The following is a 23,780-nucleotide window of genomic DNA, read 5'->3' on the forward strand; positions in this document are numbered from 1 at the left end:
TTAAGGCAGGAGTTAATTTTTGCAGAATATTATCACTTGTAATGCCAGTGTTGATATAATTGGAGATGACAGTGCAGGTGAAAACTAATGATTGTGTGAAGAAGAATATTGCAGGAATATTTTACTCCATTAGGGAGATGAATACTTGCTTTAATAATGTCTATTAACCACTGGTAGCTTTTCTACAACTTGATTAGGGTAACAGCATCTGCTATTTTTAATATCAATTACCTTCTTGATTAGTTTTTAATACAAAATGAATTCAGTCATAAGTTCTCATTTCTGCCCTTAATTAAGAGAAATAATATGTGGGGTCCTGTTTTGGAGTTAGGAGCTGTGGCTAAGGCAGCATTTTAGGCTTACTAGATTTTCTCTGCAGAAGCACATTGCAAAGCAATTTAGGATGCAATCCTATGCAGCCATGCTGCCTGGAGGGAAGTTGGAAGTTGTAGGACTTTTTATGGCTCAACATGTTTAGAATTATGCCCTTAAGCTGCAAACCCATCCCCAGTTTCCTGGAAATAAGCTTCACTGAATTCATTGGAAATTACTTTTTAAGTAGACATGCGTAGAATTGTGCTTCTGGATATGCTAGCACTTCTACAAGGGAGAAAATCCTTTTCTATTTCTATTAATATTTCAATTCATGAATGTATTTGAGATAAAGCAAAGCCAAGGGTTTGCCACAATTATGAGAAATCTATAAAAAATGACTTTATCTGCATCACACCCTATAGCTATCATTACACAATGGTTATCTTAGGATGAAGTAACACTTTAAGAGTAATTTGAAGAGAAACTTTAAATGGATTGAAAACTGGTGATTATTGTTGTTGTTACTAAATAACTGATGCTTTTCTGTTTTTACTTCAAGTGTTTCTTTACCCCACCCCCTTGATTGAAAATTTGGAACATACTGAGAAAGGAGGTGGGAAGCAAGTTGATACTCACAGCTAGCTGAAACCTAAGACTTAAGAATAAAATCTTTAAACCTATTAGCATTTCCATTAACATTCCAAGGAAGAATGTTCCTGAAAGGTGCTGGGTGCTTATTGTGCAATACTGATTTTGGTTAATACATGCCACTGTGCTTTGTAGAAATCAGTTCGTAATTATATACAGGAAACATGTCCCAGCAGAGTTGCCACAGTGAGCTCTATTGCCTAGAATGCCATGTCCTTTCTCTGTTCCTGTTTGACTACTGCACAGAGATGGATCAGTACGTCTGCACTTAGATGGGTAAAAGTAAAGATGCTTGGGGACATTTTGTCATCTGGAAAACATCTGTGCAGCATTCTACAAACTTGTGTCAGACACCAGTATCTCATGGGTTTGACTGCAGCATCACCCAAAGTCATTTCTCGGAGCTCTATTATGCGTTAGTCGGCAGCAGCACTGCAGTCAGTCTGTGCTTCTTAGCTGACATACCCATACTGCCAGTTTCCTCATTTGCTGGGGCAGGCTAGTCAGCCTCTGGTGTTAGCTCATGGTCAGAGGAAATAGGCTGGAAATGTGCAGGATGTGATTGTCAAGGAAGTGAAATTGATCTGTCATTCAGTGGGTAATTTAGATCCAGTGCACCAAACAAGAGCAGGCTGTGTATGGCTAATAATAAGTAGGAGAAGGGGTGGGGGAATGTCTTGAAGGGCAGTGTCAACTGCTAACAAGACAGACAGAATATAAATTGCCACACCTGTCCATTGACTTTTTACAGCTTGCTTGTGCCTAAGCCCTTTCACCCATTCTCAACCCAGACTAGTTCAACACAGGATTATCTTATAATAGAAAAGAAGGAAAAGTGATTGAGGATTCCCTTGCTGCATTTGATGGCTTGCTTAAAGGAATTCTTACATGAAGTTGTAAACTGGAGAAGGCCACCTGAATGCTAATCAGTCCTAGGCAATTATTATCCCTCTACTTGCTTAATTGCTGAAAACAATACTGATTGTAAGAAATTAGCAGTGAGCTGGGCTGTTTCCTCACATTCTGAACAATTTCCTTACATTCTACTTCAGGAAAAGATCCTCTGCAGCTGCCCATATACATGTACTTGTTGATTGTTAAGCTATAATTGATTGTTAGTTTATACTTTAGAGCTATCGCTATAGTTCGACAGAAGTAATTCCCTTGCATTTCTATGCTGATAAAAGACTAGCATCAGCCAATCGTACTGCCTGTTGTGACTGTGCAGAAAGACAATTGGCTGAAAATTTATCCAGTCTAAGTAGCATTCTGCTTGATTGTAATAGACATAAACAAGTAAAGTATAATCACCCCATAGTATTGTTTTTTTTTCACTTATAGTGGAACTCAGCTTTCTAGACATGCAAAAGGAGACTAGCAGAAAATCAGCTGGATTCTTTTAAAATAAGATTTCTCTACGTTTCTTCATTCCCTCCAGTTAAGTTCTTCCCTTTAATCTTTCCTTCTTTCTGTATATGAATATAATCAAGGTGGCTTACAGGCAATTGATCAACTATTAGAATTATCTAAAAGCATTTGCACCAGTTATTCAGAAAGGACAGCGGCAAGTGAAATTTTGAGATGGTGATTGTTTTACTATTAGATTTTTTAAAGAATTCTAAAGATGTTTGTTGAGCTTACATAATTTTTATTATATATTATCTTATGAATTACTTATAATGGGTACAATATAGTTAAATGTATTTTAACAGTAATGTATTTTTAAAAAGAATACATAATGCATATAAAGTACAGCAATATTGGGTCCATGAAAGATGTCTCATTTCCATATTTCTATAGATATATGTGTCATATAGGGAGAAATAGAAATGAAGGAGAAAGAGAAAATAGTGTATATAAAACTGATATAACAGGTCTTTAGCCATCAATTATGAACAGATATGGTTATATTTCAGAAGATCCTTTTTAAGGATAGCTACCCACATAGTCCATTAGGCAAGGATTGTGATCTTTCAGGGGGGAAAAATCACATTTTTCAATTTTAGTACAATATTCAAGCCCCCCTGAAAGAGCATACATTTGGCAGAAGCAGGTCATATTAATGCCCAAAGTGCAGGATCCTGTCATTCTGCAGTGTTTTGATCTAGTCTAGAATCTCTGTGATAATAGCCTGCTAATCTCCGTGGCCAAATGCTTTTAGTAGCTCTTAGGCAGATGTTAGTTCAGGTGATGGGAGTGTTGTCCTGTTTTGGCAATCTAAGGACATGGTCTCCACATTAAGGGAAAACAATGTTTTGTTTTAATTTACAAGCCTGGGTAGTATATCAGTGACATTTTCCAGACTTGTCATTATAGACTTGATCAATGCCATGGAAACAAGTACAACATATATTAAATGCACATTTTAAACAATTCATTTATATTCTTCAGAGGCAATCCTTAAGAATATTCTCTTCTGTAAGCAGTATAATTTGGCAGGGCTTAGTCCTTTCAATTTCTCTCATAGGTGGTCTCCCATCTAATGAACCCATCATCATCTCCCAGGCTCAACAGACCTTTTATCCACTGCAGGCCTCACCTGGACTTTCTGCTTGCTTTCCCTTGTTTTTGGTTACCAGAGCAACCTTACTGGAACCCAGATGTCAATGGATAATACCATCTCACAAAGGTTCCCTTAGTAATACCGTGTAAGATGCTAGTTCTTGTGTTGGATACCTGGTGCTGATTGGTGTTGGAATTAGATTATAAGAAATAACATTTACCTACAACAATCTCCGTGCATTTTGCATTCATCCAGGATAATGAACTACGTATCAGTCATTGCTGACATGGCACTTAATCCCGTGTGCATGTGCACTTAAACTCTAGAGTACAAGCATATCAAACATGGTTATATTCAGATGTTCCAATGTACCACAGTTTATTATGACCACAATGAGCCTATTCTCTCTCCAGTCGATAGTATTCCAAAGGAATGTGATGAAAGGTGCAACACGCTTTTAAGCAGTGCTGTCTGCTTTGCAGCAAGCTAATGGAAAGCTAAAGTCTGCACAGCTTTAGGCAGCAAAAATGTCAGACCATTCCCTGCAATCTCCAGCCAGATATGCTGCATATTGTAAAACTTTTTTCTATTTAAATCTGCACCTTTAACTATGTCAGTACTTTGGCTTTGACCAGTCATTTTTTCTAAAAATCAGATTCCCCCTCTGCCCCTGTTTGCATAGCATTTAATATCTTGATACACATGCATTATTTCTTTTTCCCCCTCAACTGAAATTCATTTGAACAAATTAAATGACATGCTAACACGCCTACACAATTACTGCTGGAGCATAGTTAGAATGGTGTCTTACTAGGCACAGATTACAATAACATTATGCATGCTAGAACTGTGAATAGAACAGATGAAAGAATGCTTCAGTTTTCACTAGTGCCCACGAAATGTGGTAAGCTAAACAAGAAGAAATCTGGCAAACCCCTAAGCCAAAAAAGCAGCAACACACAGACAAGGAGGGAAGAGAGATGAAAGGGGAATGTCGAACAGATGGTCATCTGAAAAACATTGGCTGGAAGGTTTGCCAAGGTATGGGACAAGACTATTAAACTATGCCTTGGACTGTTAAACTGAGTCTTGGAGGACATGACGGGAAACAGCCATATAAATGCAGAAAAGTCCAAAACCGTAGATGGACGCCATAATCTGTTAGGCAGCAACTAGCACATTCATCATTTTGCAAATACTATCCTATGGCAGCATTGAATAACTCTAACCCATTTCTGTTATAGAGGTATGGTATTCCCAGCTACAAGCTGATGATGTCTGTTCCTGGTGTAGAGATTGCCATCTCAGTGTTACCTTGATTTCTTGCTATAGTAAGCATCTCTCCCTCCCTCCCTCTCTGTCCACTTGGAATCACAGGCATATTTCAGGTATTGCATGTATTTCTGTAGGGTTGCGGGAAGGACTTCTTACCCCAGAAACACTGCAGTGACTTTCACATTAAGAGCTTGGTATGTTTTCAGTGTATCCTTTAAAATGTGACCCATGTGCATGCTTATGAACATGGTGATATACTGGTCATCTTACCAGAGATCTGGCATTGGCTGCAGCACTTTGTGGAATACACACAAAATGGAAAGCGGATTTGTTGTTCCCTGGCCATGTATTTCCTTGGAATGTTGAGCTTAATTGAACCGAGCCCACTGGCCTGCAATATTATTGAAGCAGCTTGAGTCTTTTCAGCAGTTTATAAATCCCTTGACATCAAATGGTGGAATAGGTTGTTCCTTTGTAGTTTGCAAAATTTTCTAAGCATCAGAAAGCTTTAGGAATAGGTTTTATGGGTCTGCAAGAAATGCCTGACATTTGATGGAAAAAAAGAGATAACCCTTGGTGCATTTGAGGTTAGGTCACTCATGTGTGCTGATATTATAACATTCCAAGTCTTGACTTGTAGAGATATGGTATTATTTAATGCTGCTCTGTGCTAGCAGGACATACCACTAGCACAAGAGGAAGCTAGTGGTTTCTCTTGCACATGGAATGAGCAGAGGCAGTCTAGAAAAGAGCAGGTAAGCAGAGCTTGCAGAAGTTAATTTGAGAAGCACTAGTTCCATGTTGTACCAGGCACAGAACTGCAAGAGGTGCAGCAGCAGTGATGGATGCTGTCCATAGTTCGTGCATTTGTCCTTTATGTGTTTTAGTTTCTGAGATTTGGTACAAAATTATTTCTTTTCTTCCTTTAGGGCCAGAAGCTTTTTTTTTTTAAAGCCTACAATTCATTCCAGATTTTCAAAGCATAATTTTCACAGGCATATAAGTGCATAGCTGTTCTCAGTCATTTATGCAATATGTCAGTCGATACCCAGGCGTGTGGATAACACAGGTTTGGTTGTCCTGTCGTTTTCTTAAACCATCCCCACTGCTGCCTCTGTTTCTGCATAATTTTCTCCTCTTCTTTCTTGTTTCCCATCCTTCTTTCATCTTTACCCACCACCTCTCCACTGTTGCTACCTTCTCCCAGCTACTTCTGCCCCTTCTCTCATCTGCTGTATCCAGTTCTCTCTGTTCAACTGCCCATTTGCTTCTCTTCCAATGTTTGGTCCTTTTCCTATTTCATCCATCCTTCATCTTCTCCATGCTCTTGCTTTCTTTATCTAGCAGCTCCTATGCTTTCCCACTCCACCTATTCCTCTTGAATCTCCTTCTCCTTTACCCCACAAAAGTATTGCTCTCTTCCTGCTCTTGTTATCCTTTCTTTGTCAGGTTCCAGTGAAGTGGTGTTTGGCGGCCTTTCGCATGAGCCCTGGTCCAACCAAACTGTAACAGTCAGGGAGCAGCATGAGTCTGGAATGCAATGCACATGTGCACAGCCATATTCAAATCCCCTTGGGAGAAATTGTCTCTTTCTAGAGTATTTCTTCCAGATTTTATTTGCAGAGTTATGTACTCTGACAATCACTCAGGCATTGAGGTACTTACTCCTTGTTGCTCTGTTGCCATGTTTGGCTAGTGAAACATCAGTGCACTGAGAATGAGTTCAGAAGTAATAGAAGGAGGATGTAGTCAGCAGTATATAAATTCCTTGTGATATGATCAGCGGTATATAAATTTGTTAAATAGCAATGATATGCACCTTGCAAGTATTGTTAAATTAATAAAGTGAACTTTAATGTGAAGAGAAGCCTGCATTCTCTATTGCTTCACTGGATGTATTTGTTAATGCTACCAGGAAGGCTGTTTTATTATCAGCTATCCAGGACACAGATAGTAGTGGAATGATGTTGTTTTTAATTTGGATACTTACATCCTGAATTCTGTAGTTGAGCAATAGATTTTTGCAGTAGTCATCAGGTAATTACATTACTGGATATTTAGTAATGTGATTTAAGGCCATCACTTACATGTGCAGGAATCAAATTAATACTCCAGGGAAGACGGGCTTTCCATGCCTTTATCAATTTTCCTGGTCTCTTAACAGCTTAACTTCAAGCAGAGCAAAACCTTATAAATTCTCCCAGGAGGAGGTTTTTTAGGGAAATGTATTTTGTGGCAGGTTGAATAAGGTTAGCAGGGAGATAAGAGAGCAAAGTCAACAGTGGGGCATTGGGAACAGGAACTGCCTTTTGGTTGGAGAACAGAAGATACAATCCAAAGAAGAAGATTAAAGGAAGCATTAAATGGAAGATTTAATGGAAGCATTAAACTAGATGAATGCTTCCATTACTCAAGTATCCTAAAGGAACTTTCTGAAAGTCTTTCAAGAAATATCATTTCTTTTTAGTTCCTTGAACTATTAGGAATTCCATATCTTGCACTGAAGAATTAATAGGTCTCTCTATCTTTTGATACTTTTTAATGGCCAAAGAGCATTTAAATGTGTAATCTTTTCTTTTTAGACAGATGGGGTGGTCTAGGGGAAAGCACAGGATTAGGAGCCAAGGTCTTTCTTTAATCCTACTCACTTGTTAGCATACATATTGGTCATCATTGTCTGAGGCTGGAAGTCCTAGCATGATGCATTAGGTGAGAACGAGTACAGTGAAGGACTATGTTTGACCCACAGACGTTGTGCTCCTTCCCACTGGTTTATCCCAAAAAGTTTATTTGCAGTGGTTTAGAGGACAGCAGTTGAGCCTTAGCTCCAAAATATCTGGAGAGAAGATTTCTCTAAATCATGGAAGGGAGGAGCTTTTCCCCCCTAATAATGTGTGGAAAAGAAACAGTACTATTTAAAAAGCAATAGAAATGTGATACGGTTTCTCATCTTTTTTGATAAATAAGAATAAGATTCTGAGTTCAACAGGATTTTTTCCATTGCAAATGCTTTTAGGATTACAGCCTGAAGTAAGCATTCAGCAGCAAGCGAAGGAATGAAACACTGGCAGTTCCATTTGGATCACAATTGTTGACATTTAAGCCAGCAAAAATACCCTGAGCACTGATCTCATAGGATTCTGGAACTTTGCCCTATGGGGTAGGGATTTGAGGGGGACATGCTAATATGTGTCATGCATGTGCACATGCATGCACACACACACAGTGCTGTTTTGGGATATTTGCCTTCCTTCAAAGTCAAAAGCATGCCATATGACTCAGTGTGAATGGAATTTATGTGTCTGACACCAAGCCAACATCAGTAAAATAAATTCAGATACTTCTGTTTGTTTAACTTAAAATGAACGCCACTGTAAATGTGTTCTCAGTAGACCCAGAAGCATTGGTGTAATCATCAGAACAACATAAGTGAAATTTGAAAGGAAGAAAAATATATTGCCTGTTTGTGTTTATATTCTCTTCCCTCTGTAATTCATAAATAAAGACTCCTAGGATGCATATGTGTAAACAGGACAAGTTGGAGGTTTATTTCCCCCCTACTGCACAGGAAGTCTTGCTTCTCTCAGCCTCCATAATAGATTTGACAGACATTGTTTTCGGCTATTTGCATGTTGACCTCGGTCGATCTTGCTTTTCTACCAACTTGCAGTTATCACACATCTCACACAGATGCCAGAGTAAAGAGGCCCCTCAGCAAAGCACTATCTGAGTAGTAGCTTCTGGCCACCTCTGCTGGAAGTTGTATCACTCTGGAATATTTTAGGGAGGAATGGACGGCTGTTGTGTTTGATAGGTGGAAGTCATTTGGGGCTAAAACACCAGAGAAAATAATGTAACTCTTTATTACAGTTATTTAAAAACCAGAGCGCGGAAGATAATTCAAGTATGGAGCCTCCGAAGGTGTTTCCTTTCCAGTAGGCCTATGCAATACGTCTGCTTCTTATATGTATTTCTTCACCCTCAGCAATATTGTTAAGTACAACTCACTGCATGATTTGGAACCAATGTGTCATCAGATTCCGCTTTTTAGATCTTCTAATCCGAATCACTGATGGCAGAAGCTAGATGCAGTGGCCCCAGCTTACATGGTAAAACATTACAGACAAGATACTGTGTTGGTTTCATAAGCAGATCCCCTAACAGAAATCTTAAGGCTTGAAATATCTTTCCAAAGCAATAGTTATTTCATGAGAGCAATTTAGATTTCAGCCAGGAGTTTGAGATTCAGACTTTATTTGGTTTAATGCAGTCAGAAAACGATGAAATCAATGAGTCGCATCTTAGACTCATGTAACTCAGCCTAGCTCCATTGATTTCAGCAGAAACCATAGTATCTGGCCCAGCAATCCCTGCATGCTGTAAACAATGCACTTTTCTACTTCTGTTAAGATGTAAATTATAAAACTACTATCTTAGGCAGCTTAAATTATCTGTATGTATATAGATTAAATCTTGTTGCTAAAGCAGTATGATTTAACTGGATGATTTCCTCTTGTCTGTGAACATTGCTTGGTTAAATAAAACACGAACATGTATTTCAAAATACAAAACAATGGTTGCATTAAGTGTTCATTTTAGATTTGTTTTATCATATGTTTATTTCATGTTGCTTTGACTTTGGGCACTGTCCCAGGATATGAACATGGAAAGTGTATAAATCTTGTATCATTCACAGGTTCATTTAAATTTTTCACAATACCAATCATTTTGCTTGTTGAAGCAATGAGATGGTCAGACGTTGTTCTAGTAAATGTGTGCATGTAGATATCAGTATGAAGAATGAAACAAGGTGGTGGCTTTCTCCTGCCCTGTTAGAACAGCACTCCTGGGTACAAAGCTCAAAATGCTACAAAACCAGTATACTCATATTTATAACACTGTATGAAGTACAATTATTTTCCTGTATTTTATTGTACTGCGTTTACATAAGCTGGGTAGTTGTAAACTGTGCTGAGAAAATGAAACAAATAATGCTAAAACAATATAGCTGAATAGAATTCAAATCTAATTCATTTAAACTTTTACAAAAGGTTTAAAAATAATTGTTCACTTTATAATAGTCGTAAGACTTAGAATTTTCAAACAGATATTAACACAGATATTTGAGACTGCTCCCTAAAATGATGTTAGTGGGTAGTGGTCTTACTCCACATGGGAAAACAGGTTCAGTTTGTTACTCTAGTATAAGAAAAACAAAGGTTTATTTCAAATAATGTTTCGGCTTCTAATAAATAGCATATTTGTTCTGGCAGTTCTGCAGTGTCTGTGAAAATCCACAGAGATATTGTAATAGCATGGTTGATTTATGGAAAACAAGATTCTATCCAATTGCCTTTTTAAAACAAAAAAATGAATTAAAAAACTCAGTCTTTCTTGGATAAACACAGTACAAATGGTATAAAAAGTATTCTGTAAGTCTGTTAGTGCCACTGCAGTATCGTAAAAATAGGAAAAAATAAACAGACACAGTATGCTGGCGCAGTTTAATTTTAAGACCTTCTCCCATCTAATTCAGCAACATTTTTTTTCAGAAATATATGTCTGAGGTACCTTTGAATGAAGCATAGTTCAGTCAGGAAATACTTCATTTTAGGATAATCAAGTTGTCCCTCTTAAAAAAGACTGAGTGGTGCTGTATGTTGAAGTTTGCAAAGTTTATGCTGTGCCCTCTTGCTGGGACTGTTTATTTTAGCTATTTTTATATCACGGCAAGGAGCATAACCTTGTACGATGCTTGCAATAATGTTATGTGCTCCGTGCTCCACAGTGTTTACAGAATGACACCCAATAACTTTGATCTTTGGGAATAATAACGTTCTTCATCTAGAGCTGAGTTCTCTGCAGCCAAGTTTAGAAGTTTACAAGAATGTAGCCATACTCTAATACTGCAAAATGAAAGCAGATTTTCAGTCTTTATTCATCAAGTTTATTTTTAATTCTTACCTTCGTCTTAGGCTGCTCTGTCAGGAAATAACTAAGCCAGCTTCTGTATTTCTGGCTTTTATGTTATGTAGTCATTCTTGTCCTTCATTGTTCATATTCAAATTTGGATACTTTGGGATTCATATGAGTACTATATCCAACATTATGAGAAAGAAAACACCCAGAATTTACCTCTGTAAACTCCTTGATACTGAATCCTATTTTTTAAATGGTTATGACGATGTTCATGTTTATTGTACAAATTTAGAAATAGTATTTCTACAGTCAAACCTAGTAATTTGTTGCCTACACCTATGAATCTTTAGTTCCAGCAGGGGTGGGGAATGTACAACCCTTACGATGTTGAACTACAATGCCCATCATACCTGACCATTGGCTATTCTGGTTGGGGCTAATGGGTACTGGAGTTCAACAGTATCTGGACAGCCATAACTTTACCTGTTCTTGAAAGAGGAAAACATTGACATTAGATCAACTGTATTCACAAGAGATCAAGCAATATTAACCATCAGAGAAAGGGTTGCAACCTGTTTTCTGGCCAGCCAGAAACTTGTAGGAAGCTCTGTTGTTTGTTATCAACATTAATTGGATAATTATAGCACCGAAGCGTGCTGAGGACAGAGAACAAGCAGCTCGGAATCAAAGCACAAGGAGCTGTAGCACCTGTCTTTGTGGATAGCCAAAAGAAGCATTTTAGGCAATGCCTATCATGTTGCTGGAGGGAATAAGGGGTAATGGGGCAGTGGCAGAAATCAAAGGAGATTGGCCCATGGGGGAATAAAAAGAAGGAAAGTTTGGAATGAAAAGAGGAAAGGAGGCTAGGATGAAGCTTCTTTCTACTTTTCCAAAACATAGACACATCCCAGTGTTATCACCATTGCAATGTTAGCAATGAAGTCACAAAAGCTGCAGTGTGGAGCTTAGGATTCCAACTGTGCTTATTTTCCAGAATAACCCATCTCATTTCTTCCGTACTACTTCCGCCCTCCAAATAGTCAGTCATCAATTCTTGCCAAATGCTTAATTCTCACTGGGCTTCCTTCCCAAGAATATTTTTTTAATCTGTCAGTATTTGTGTGCATGCTTATCCACCCACAAACTCTGGTGTTCCACTGGTCCAGCTGATACCTTTTTCTTGTGCATGGATATACCATTTGGAGTTGAAGTTTTTCCTTTATGATTCTTTATGAAATTACATTGTGGGCACAATGCAATACATATTTAGACAAAGAAAAGCCTACATATCCCAGAGTGCCTTAGCCAGCCAGTTGTGGGACTTCCTTTCTGTCTTAACATGAATAGGATTGTGTGCATTTAGTCTCTTTTCCAGTCTGAGGAAAGGCTTTGGTAAATGTGGCTGAATATGTCCCTGATTTATATAAGGAATTAAAAATATATGTTCACATTGTATAAATATATGTCAGATTTTCCTAATGTTATTTTTTAGTTGATAATAATACGGCAATTATTCTGCCATGGCTAGTCACCATTGCTTCATGCATTAAGAGTTAAATGTTAATGGTTTTGCAGTTATCTAGCTTTTGGGTATTACTGTACAAGCAGCCATCAACATGAACACAATTAATTCCTTAGAAGTCAGTTTTGCATGTTGGTCCTTGTTTATCATCATTTATTTGATAAAAAATGGGTTCCTGCTCTGAACAGGGACCTGATGGTCTTACTGGCCCCTTCCAACTCTACTATCCTATAATTCTATTATTACATTAACTAATACTATTATTGATATCTCACTTTTTTTCTCTTGGAAAGAACTCATGGTAAGTTAATCGACCCTGTTCTTAATTTCATTCTTACAACAAACCTGTGAGGTAGGCTAGACTGAAAATGAGTGACTAGCCCAAAGTCACCTGGTGAGTCTCGTGGCAGAGTGGCGACTGGAAACCAGCCTCCCAAACCCGTTTAACACTCTCAACCACTGTGCCACATTGGGTGTCTGCCATTATGATGGATATACATCAAAGGCAACACATAACAATTGATCTGATTTCTTTTCCATCCCAGTGGAATGATACTGGATCCCTTTGCTACCCCCCCCCCATAAAAGGGAAACCTGCTGCCCTAGTCATCTCCAGAGAGCACTGTAGGAACTTATTTCTCCTCTTCATTCACCCAGTCAGGCCAGGGGCAGACAGCTTAGAAAATTGCAGACAAAATGCTATCAAAATTATACAGTGACAGTTTCATTGATCAGCGGACCCTCGGCTTTTAGCCTAAGTGTTGCTGATGCAACAACTGGAGCAAAACATCCTGTGATCCCCATCTGCACTTGCCCATTTCTTTTTCACTTTCCTTCTTATGAGGTCATACATGGCTGCTGCTAGGTCCCCTTCATAACGTCCTTTTCTCCTTTTGTCTCAGTCTATATTTATGAACAGCACGGGCACAGAGGCTAATTGCAGTATCAAACACAGTGCTATCTGTGTAGCACTGTTGTGAAGAGTCAAGCACTTTGCATGTTACAAAGTGGTATAATAAAAAGGATAATTATAATCTGACATAAAGGAGCCAAATGATATAATATGGAAGTGAGCCTCACTTCTATTCTGTACAACAAAATGGCATTCTGCTTATTGCTGCTGAAAGCATCATTTATCTGCCTGAAATCTTCACAAGCATTTCAGCCAATATATTTGACTCTCTTGTGGGTAACCTGTAGTACTTGATTGTTACAATGCAATATTTGTAATTTTCTACTTCATCTTCTGTATGTGCGCCACTCAAAATCCAAACTATGGTCACATACAGAATTAAGGCTGTCTTTATTCTACAAAATTAAGAAGCAGTAGGATTTTAATGATGTGTGTTATCTTGGCACATATTTACATGAGACAATCATGCTTGCAGGATGTAGTGTGTGAATTGCTTCATCAAGGAAACAAGGGCAGTATTCTTCTTCCATTGTACGAGTGTGTGTATAAATCATCTGTACATCAATTTTCCTCAACCCAGAGCCCTCTAGATGTGTTGGACTACAATACCCGTTACCCCAATCTGGAATGATGGAGTTTTGAGGCAATCCATCTGTAGGGCACTAGATTGGGATAACTGGTTTATGTGGGTAAGTATCTACTGGAAGGGCTGTCAGCTGGAGCCACATTATGTTAAGATCATCCCATAAGATTTGCACCATGCTTTTTAAAAGTATGCATTTTAAAAATATTTCAAATTCTTCATTCATTATTAATTTCCAAAGAACCAAACATGTCATCTTCTTTGAGTTTTTCACATTGCCTCTAAATTTTACCTTCTCCTTTAATTTATTTTTTCTTTAATCTAGTTTTAACCTTTTAAAAAAGGAAAAAGAAAGAAGTGTCTGCCTGTTTAGATTAAGAAGTCAGAAAAATAGATTTTCATTTGATTTGGATTTTAAAGTAGATTCATGTTTGGTTTACTTGTTTTTAAAAAGAGCATACCAACTTTATTATTTAAAGCCAACAACATCAATAGCAAATTTAATGTCTACAGAAATATTTCTGTGCACATTGCATAATATAAGGAAAATCTGTTTATGTGACAGCGAAAGCCACTTGCTTTCGCTGCAGCATGTGCTGCCCAGACAGAATGTTAACGTGCTAATGCACCTGCAACGTGATAGCTTCTCTGCAGGATAAAAATAGCATATCATCCATTACATGAGAGTGCCTTTTTTCCTTTTAAAAATGTGCACTTCCTTTGTGATATTATTGTTATCTAAATTGTCATGTATAATTCCAATTATATTTTCATTAATGAATATATATTGGCATTTAAATCTGCAGTAAGAAAAAGACTTCCCTTTTAGCTAAGCATGCCATATGGCCCATACTTATAAAGCTGTTCTTTGCACAAATTATGCCCTGCCACCATTTTGTTGGCCCTTCCTTATTTCAAAGATACTTACCATGCAGTAATTTTCCAGTTGGATAGCCCTTTTCTGGGCCTTTTTTTTTGGAAGGCTTGTCTTTTATAGAGGATATCCGGGATAAGCTCAAGTCTATTTGAGTTATTCTTTCCAGATTTCATCTAAAGCTACATTCAGATTGGAATCAAAGATTTCTCCTTGCATGAAATTGGAGGGATTTTGAGGGAAGCTAGTGGAGGTTTCCTTTGGTTTGAGACACAGAACTGGATTTGGAGTTTCATTCGCAGAATTATAGTTAGAAGGAAACTCATCTAGTCCAAGGCCCTGCTCACTGAGGTCCTTTACAGCATCCCTGACAAGGATGCAGCCTCCCCTTAAACACTTTGGTAAATGCCAAAACAAAACAAATTAATCCGTTAGTTGTAGTCCTTTCCTGGGAGCAGTGGAAAACAAGACAGCTCCATCTTCTTCATGTCAGAAATCATGCAATTATCTTCCCTTCATCTTATCTTCTCTAAACATACCCAGCTCTTTCAACTGTTCCTTGTAGGACTCTGTTCCAAACCCATCTCTGTCTTAGCTGTACTACTCTGGATACACTCTGTGTCCTCTTTGAAATGAAACATCCAGAACTGGATCCAGTACTTCAATGTGCCTAACGCCAAACAAAGAAAAACTACAACTTCCCATGACTCTATGTTTCTATTAATGCAGTCCATAATTGCGTTGGAGTGGTCACACATGCTGCTGCCATATATTCAGCTTGTGGTCTTCTGACACACCTAGTCCTTTTCGCTTACTGCTGCTGACCCAAGTTCCCCCCATCCTATATTTTTGCCTTATATTTCTTCTTTCTTTTTGGTTCCTTACTGGAAGATACATTTATGTATGCTTTACATTTGTCTCTGTTGTATCTCATCTGGTTAAGCTCACTGTTCTAGCCTGTCAAGAGGCTTTTGAATCATGGAGCAGGAGAGGTGACTTTCACAGTTTCTTCTTCTCCACCACTTTCACATCTGCTCCAGGTCTGCAGAACAGCATGCAAAATGAGGCTGGAAGGAGCAAAAAGAAACCTTTCCCCTTTTCTGTTTGCAGAAGCCTTCACAGAATTACTGCACCTTCTGTGAATGGAAGGGCCTTTTCTGCACTTGAAAGGACTTATTTTATTACAGAAAAGCCTTGCACCATCCAACCTTACTATGATTATTACTACATTGCATTTATATCCAGTCTTTTCTCCCCTTTTGAAGCTCTCAAGGAAGCTTACATAGCTCATATTATCCTCCCAACAACAGTCCTTTGCGGTAGGTTGGGCTGAGGGGCTGTGACTGGACCAAAGTCATCCCGTGAGATTCATGCTCAAGAGGGGACTAGAATCTGGATCACCTAGGCTCCCAATATGACAGGCTAACCACCATACTACACTGGCTTTCCTATTTCATGCACAAACTAGAAAAGACACCCAAGTTGGCCCTTTCAAGATTTTAAGATAAGCTACACTTTCCTGAGGGTTCTTGTGAACACAATGAGACTGACTTCTGAGGTGACATGTATAGGATTGCACAGCAATTTTTCATTAATATTACTATTTAGATAGGTATTTAGCTGCTGATCTTGGTTTTACATCATGGTATTTCAAGTTCATAGCAGACATGTGTTCTGGAGTCTTTTCAGAGCCAGGTTCAGATTTTCCTCTATCCCCAAGCTTTCAGAAGAATATGAGAAGGCTTTTCACTGTTCCTAGAATTTTAACATACTTAAATTTTTCTACATGGATTTTAGATTGTATATTTTATGTTTTAATCGCTGTAAGCCACTCTCAGAGCTTTGACCATTGGATAGTATAAAAATGAGCTGATGCTCTTTCCAGTTCACCAATACTTTTATCTGTTGATGCAAACATAGGAACTATATATCTGTAAACCCATAACATACAATTCAAAAGGGAGGGAGGAGCTAATAGAGATGTTTATATTCATTGGCTGGAGATGTAAACTGTACCCAGAGTAGGCTCAGCAAATGGAAGCTGCCTGCTGCATCTTTGCTTTTTCTTGCCCCTGAATGTGGTGCTATGCAGCATATTCAGGGTAACACTGCCTTTTGCCCAGTACTTCATTTCCATGTCCTTTCCACTGAAGGAGTAGAATTGCAAAAGTGGGCTGAAACCAACATTAATGCCGAAAATAGTTTTCAATTATGTATCAGTATGGAAAAAGGCTCTGTTTGATTCTTTCCATTCTGAAATACTATACATCTTGTAATGGTTTTGTTACTCTTGCTGGTGTATTTGCCAGAATTATCTAGTCCTATGTCCATGTCAATAGGGCTCTGTTGGCATAGTTTCCCTGAGAATATGACCTACTCTGCACAGCTCCTGATATGCTAAATACAATTATTGTTAGGAGGTGGAAAAGACGAAGTGATGCCAGTCTCTAACAGTTAAGATTTGTTTTTGAGATCCCAAAACAAAGCATTTGTTTCCTAAATGAAGAACCAAAGTTTTACAATGCATACAGAACACAATTCCTCATCTATCAAAAGTTAAACCCTATTGATTATAAAGGAAAGATTCTTTAGTCTGAAACCAATGGTAAAACCTTTTATTTTATATATATATATCTACTCAGAAATATTTTGATTGTATTCAGTGGGATATAGCACCTAGGTAAGTCCTATACACACTTAGCCAAGTCCCATTAAACTCATTGACACTTCTGAATGAATTCAAATAATCATACTAAAATAAATTTTAACAATTATTCATTTGTTTTTTGTTTCCTTAACATCGTTTGTGCTTACCCTTATAACAACATGTTTTTTAAAATATTTTCATTAAGATCAATGAGGCTTATCTTTATGTCTCAATTAAGCATTGATCATTGTTTTCACTGATCTACTGTAAATGTAAGATACTGGATTAAAAATAAGTCTGGATTATTCTCATTATATTTTTGCTTTAATGTCTTTGTGATTTTTGGAGAGAATGCTGTGCTATTCAGGAATCAAGTTCAAAACTGGTCAATTGGCTTTGAGTTGTTGTTTTGCTTTTGTTTATCACCTGTATAGATTCCAAACTCAAAGAATAAGAAAGTTGAAGTTGCTCTTTCAAGGCTGCCACAAGTTTTTCCTTCTTGACAATAAAACTACACATTTCTTCTGTGGTCACTTTGCAGATTCCAAGCTCCCCCCAGTGGATATTGGCATAATAGATTAACAGTTTAACTTAACAGTGTCCCTCCCACTATCTTCCTGTTCCATGCATTCTGCGCTTAAGGAAACAGCAAAATAATCAAGAACAAATATTAATCTCATAGATGAAAGTGAACTTGATAAAATTCCATAAAATAAAACAACAATAGTGGCAAAATAGGGGGTTGGGAAGCATTTAAATAGTGTTCTACATCTGTAAGGACTCTGGAGTGGTGAACAATACAAGATAAAATTCAGTGGCTGGTTAACCAGGGAAGGCTTACTGAAATAAAGATGTCTTAAGGAGGCATGGGAAACAATAAAATTTGGTGACTGCCTGACTTCTGGAGAAAGAAGAGATGGAAACACCACGTTGAAGATCTCTTCTAGGTGGAATCCAATCATGCCTCAGGTCCATGTGGAACCACCAGCATGCCTTCTAATGACCTCAGTGTCCAGGTTGGTCGATAAGGGAGAAGGCACACTTTTATCAACTTGGTTCCAAGTTGTTTATGGCTTTCTGCTGTAGCACCTGTTGCAGAATAGGTGGCCAATGTAGTTCTTTAAGAAAAGAAAAGAATTTCCACTCTAAAAAGGAGCAGCTCTTGAGAACAGCCAAGCTGTTCAGCCAACAACACCATGCTGTGGTAGCTTTAAGGGCAGCCTCACATAGAACACATTGGAATAATCCAATTTTGAGGTTACTGGTACCTAACTTTTTGAAATGTTATATTTAGACAAAATCTAAATATAATTAGGCCATCTGTTGTCACTGGAGGGAAAGTGCAGGAATTGCATAGATTTTGTGCCAAAGTGGATATATTCTGGAATGGATGTATTTACCACCACAGGTCTGCCTTGATTTAAATAGGCCAACAATGCACATTGGGAAGGAAAATATTTCAGGGGTTTTTTTAAGTGGCAACACTACATCCTGAGTAATTGTTACTAAGACTGCATGAAAATGCATTAGGCTTAAACATCTTACTCTTGCTCTCCCCTCACCCCGCGCCCATGTATATATATGTTAACCTGGCAAGGAAACTGATTCTGGTCTCTTAGGGCTCATTATATTAAGCATATATTTCAGGGCTGTCTAATAGCTCTCTTGATATCGAATGCTCCATTGTTGTGGTGAGAGGGTGTGAGGTACCCTGGTCCTCTTGGCAAGCCTCAGCACCTTCCATTCCTTTGCCGTGACTTGCCTCATCTTTCTGGCTCAGCTATTTCTCCCTGTACCTGAACCTTTTTGTGTGTGTGTGTGTGTTTGTTTTTAGCTCTTTCTTTTCTGCATGCTGAGGTGCTTTTGCTGTATTCTGCCCTCAACCCAGAGTCATATAAACATGGCAACACCTATGTAGATACTTTCAGATATCACTTCCCAAAGGCAGCACTCCATACAGCACTTGTGTAGCATACTAAATCTTTGATGCAGGTTATTGGTCCCAAATGTACATCATCTGAGGAGCGTGGAGTGCCTGGAACCAGCAAAGATGCCTCACATTGCCCTGGCCTTGTCATGCCTTATGAAATATCTGAGCTTTATTGTACTGCTAAAGGAATCCTTCTGTGTGTTTCTCACCTCTCTGTTGCTTACTTAGTAGGTGGAGAATGGGGCAGTCTAAATTAACCTTCCTAAGCTTGGTGCCATTTATTGGTGAGATGGCAAGATAGTAACAGCAGGGCATGGCATCCTCCCTATCTATATTTGGGTCTGAAAAATCAGCAGTAAGTGTGGGCTCATGGAGGCTAAGTTGTAAGCAAGCACAGTTGGTGTCATTGCACAACATGGTTGGTTTTGGGGCACATCAGTTAGGGCATCAGCGTCAGCTTTTCATTTCCTGGCCTTGTGGAAATTGAGCTATCATGTACTAACCTTAGCTCTGGTCTCATACTCAGGTTTTTTGGATTATTATTAATGTTGCAGCATCTTAATAGTCATGAATCCCCCTGCTCCCTAAAAAAAATCCTGAGATTGTAGTTTGATGCTGAAAATGCTTGCAGTAAATGCAGTACCTAAGGTTAAAGGAGAAAAGAAGCAACTCTCAAGCAGGTGTTAAACTGTATTACAAACTCAGTGGCAAATCCTCTGTATTCTACAGTTCACTTGTTTGACTCACCTGATAATTCAACTATATCCAGCTTCCATGTTGCATATACTAATCCTGTTTATCAGAATGTTAATATACTGTTTTCTGCATTGTGTATTTAATCATAAACAATTCAATTTATATTCTTCCTGTATACTGTCTCCTATTAGATAGTGGGTATCTTTATGCTGTTGCATATCCTCACTATTGTGTGATACATTCAAGGTCCTCATAAATACACCCCAGAGTTCCCAGTGTAATTACAAGCACATGTTTTGAAAGACATGTTGATGCAGTCAGTTTGATTGACTGTTCTACTGGTGTTACTTAACCCCTGCAAAATCTCAAAAATTATGTAAAATCCCATTATCAGACATACTCTGTTATGCAAAAGCCAAGTGGCTAGTGGCAAAAATGAGATTCATGTGTGTTTGGCCAGCTGGAGCAGAGACAGATGGGTGAAAATAAACCATTCATGCTGACACAAGAGAGATTCAAGTTGGATTGCTAACATTTCTATGACAAACACAAGCTTTATAGCTCTTTGCTCAAAAACTCAGCATATGATTCCTGGATTAATTTATCCCTTGTGTAAAACAACAACAAAAAAGGAAAAGACTTTGCTTAGACTGTTTTCATGACCACCGCCACAACTTCTTGGATTGATTGCTAAGGAAAAGAAGGGAATTGGAAGCTTTCAGATTAAGCCATTTGTTCTGGCAAGATGAAATTTATGTTTCTTTATATCTTTAATTTTAGCATGTCCTGGGAGAATGGACACCACAGTCAAACACTTAACTGTGACCATTAAAAACATTATTTTTGTTCACTGATTGCTGTATTTCAAGATCAGGGTGCATTTGAATGGGGCTTGTTTCACGAATCAGATGTGTTCATTCCGTTCCGTAATTCTCCTCAAGTTAGAAAGAGCCCAGAGCTCATCCAGTCTGCAATGGTCTTACGTGTTTCTGCTATACTGATAAGAGTGCTTGTAGGGCCAGTGTGAACAGAAGTGTAACACTCAGGCATGATAACATTGTGGGATAGGCTATGCTATATTATTTATTTATTTATTTATTTATTTATAACATTTCTATGCTGCGCCCATCGCAGAAGCCTTGGGGTGGCTCACAAGGAAAATAAATAAACATAGAATAGAACAACATTAAAAATTCGGAGAATCTCGGCCATAATTTAAAACCAATAAATAACAACAACCAATTAACAATTAAAATAATTGGTTTTAATTAATCAAGACGGTGACTTCCCATCTTGACTTCTGTAACGCGCTCTACGTGGGGCTACCCTTGAAGACGGTCTGGATACTTCAATTGGTTCAAAATAGAGCTGCCAGGCTGCTGACGGGGACTGGATGTTATGTTCACATGACTCCAGTTCTCTGTCAGCTTCACTGGCTCTCCATTGAAGTCCGGGCCCAATTCAAGGTGTTGGTGATGACCTATAAAGCCCTAAATGGCTTGGGTCCTGGTTACCTGAAGGAGCGCTTACATCCATATATGCCCAGTCGCCCCCTGAGATCGGTGAGAGAGGCCCTTCTCCGGGAGCCCTCCGTGAAAGAAATTAGGAGGGTGGCTACTTGGAGGAGGGCTTTCTCAGCGGTGGCGCCTAAGTTATGGAATGCGCTCCCCAGAGAGGTCCGCCTGGCGCCATCGTTACTTGTTTTTCGGCGCCAGGCGAAGACCTTTTTATTTAAGCAACATTTTAAATGTTAATACTATTGAATTTTATCTGGCCAGGGCGGCTTATTTTATATTGTGTGTGTGTGTGTGTGTGTGTGTGTATTAAATTATTATTATTATTCTAATGTCTGTATTTTAATTTATGTGGTTTTAATTTATTGTTGTAAGCCGCCCCGAGGCTTCGGCGAATGGGGCGGCATAAAAATGTTTTAATAAATAAATAAAATATCATTTAAATAAAAAGGTCTTGGCCTGGCGCCGAAAAACAAATAAGGACGGTGCCAGGCAGACCTCTCTGGACAGCCCATTCCACAGGTGGGGCGTCACCGCAGAGAAGCCCCTCCTCCGGGTACTCACCCTCCTAATATCCTTCACAGAGGGTTTCCCGGAGAAGGACCTCATCCACTGGATCAGCCGAAGCTGAAGGAAAGCGCTCCTCGCCACCGCTGTTACTTGAGCTTCTAATGACAGCTCTGGGTCGAGGAGCACTCCCAAGCTGCAAATCCTGTCCCTAAGAGGGAGTGCAACCCCATTCAGGACAAGGTCCAGGTTCCCCATCCCAAAGCCCGACCCACCTACCAACCATGATGGCAAACACAATACACAAACGTCACACACTGTTTTTTATGCTATGGTTTACCTGTATATATTCACCTGGAAACGATGTTGCAGTTAGTTGTAGCATAACATATATAGCTGTCTTTAAAAGAAACCTGAAAAAAAGTGTGTAAGAGGATGCTTTTGGGGCTATTGATGTGCATCTCAATGGAATCAAAATAAGCTTATCCAGAATGAAGAAATGTATTAACTGATACCAGACAAAGATGATTTACCCTTATTCTGTTTTGCTGTGTTTCAGGGACGATGCTCAAGGGAGAACTGCAAATATCTTCACCCACCACCACACTTAAAAACACAGTTGGAGATCAATGGACGCAATAACCTGATTCAGCAAAAGAACATGGCCATGCTGGCCCAGCAAATGCAATTAGCCAATGCCATGATGCCTGGTGCCCCGTTACAACCAGTGGTGAGCTTAGCTTTGAATATTCTTTATAAGGCTCTCCGTTGTAAAATTAAAGACTGTGCTCTCAGTCTTGACCATTGCAGAAGGAGTAACGTGTATCAGTTCTCAATGCGCAGGTTGAATACTGGAAAGGCTCCTTTTCTAACATGATGTAGCTGAATTGTGTAGAACAGCCTTCCTGGTGTTCTGTAGATGCAATGGATGACTGGGAATGATGGGAGTTGCTGCCCAACATATCTGAAAGGCACCAGGTTAAGGAAACTGAATTCAGAATTAGGATAGGTTTCCAAATATTGGGTGAAGTTGAATCTAGAGAAAGACCTTGACCTCATTGAGTTGTACTTCCTGCCTGCACTGTGTGGTGGAATTGTATCATTAGCTTCTTGGGCGCACCTAAAACTTCAAACACCACTGTAGGTCTCAGCAGCTCCAATTACCCAAGGCTCCCCACAAGTGGTGAGAAAGGAGAGGCTCTCCCTTTTATATAGTTGCAATGCAACAGTTGTTCAGGGTGCAATCTTATTTATGTTGAGATTGAAAAATGTCCTATCACTGGAGAATGATAGGAGTTGTCAGTTTCAACATGCACAGGATTGCAACTTCAGTAAACCCATGCTTCTGTTCACAGAAGCTCTCACACCTCCTTTCCTGTGCCCGTCTGGTTGCCCCACAGGTTGCCATTCCTGTTTTCCCATCCCTCCCTTCCAGTCCCAGTGTGCCTACTGATGCTTCATGTTGGTCAGTGCAGTGCTCTCCAGGGCTGAGGGCATGCGGCTCTTCACACCAGGCAGAGAGAGGAAAAGAGAAAGCATGGTGCCTGCTAAGCACCGCAGCCCTGCACCGTCCCTGTGCGCTAGCAGCAGTAGTTGCAGCAATAATGAAGGAAGTGCAGTGGCTGCAGTCAGCGGAACAAGAGATAGAACAGAGTTGCATTTTGCAGTCCTGACAGTTGCCAAAGGACAACTTGTTGAATGACAGTTGTCATGACTATAATAAAGTGTTACCATTTTTTCACACAGGGTAGTGTGAGGGATCCAGTGCCCTAGTTTATTTCAGTCACATGTCCTAATGTTAGCTCACAATTTTGTCTCAAAAGTAAGTTCCACTGTGGGAATTTTTCCCTGATAAGTATGCTTAGGACTGGAGCCTCAAGCTGCAATCCCTTGAACATTCAAGCAGGAGTAAGTCAAGCTGAGGACAGTGTTAC

The 23,780-nt window shown here is 39.0% G+C and overlaps 1 protein-coding gene across 13 annotated transcripts in view; it reads left to right on the plus strand.

The window, feature by feature from the left end:
* The window catches only part of MBNL1 (muscleblind like splicing regulator 1), a 180,117-nt gene that overhangs the window by 112,038 nt on the left and 44,299 nt on the right, over window positions 1-23,780 (plus strand). For 12 of the 13 annotated variants that reach the window (XM_044433044.1, XM_044433043.1, XM_044433040.1 and 9 more), the window contains one exon: window positions 22,406-22,576. In XM_044433044.1, the coding sequence (XP_044288979.1) occupies window positions 22,406-22,576 (171 nt within the window). Of the gene's footprint in view, window positions 1-3,586; window positions 3,612-22,405; window positions 22,577-23,780 lie in introns of those variants that run through there. The other variant, XM_044433050.1, reaches the window with a different exon arrangement.

Source organism: Varanus komodoensis, unplaced genomic scaffold (assembly GCF_004798865.1).
Source record: "Varanus komodoensis strain SLA01 unplaced genomic scaffold, ASM479886v1 scaffold25, whole genome shotgun sequence".
Lineage (NCBI taxonomy): Eukaryota > Metazoa > Chordata > Lepidosauria > Squamata > Varanidae > Varanus > Varanus komodoensis.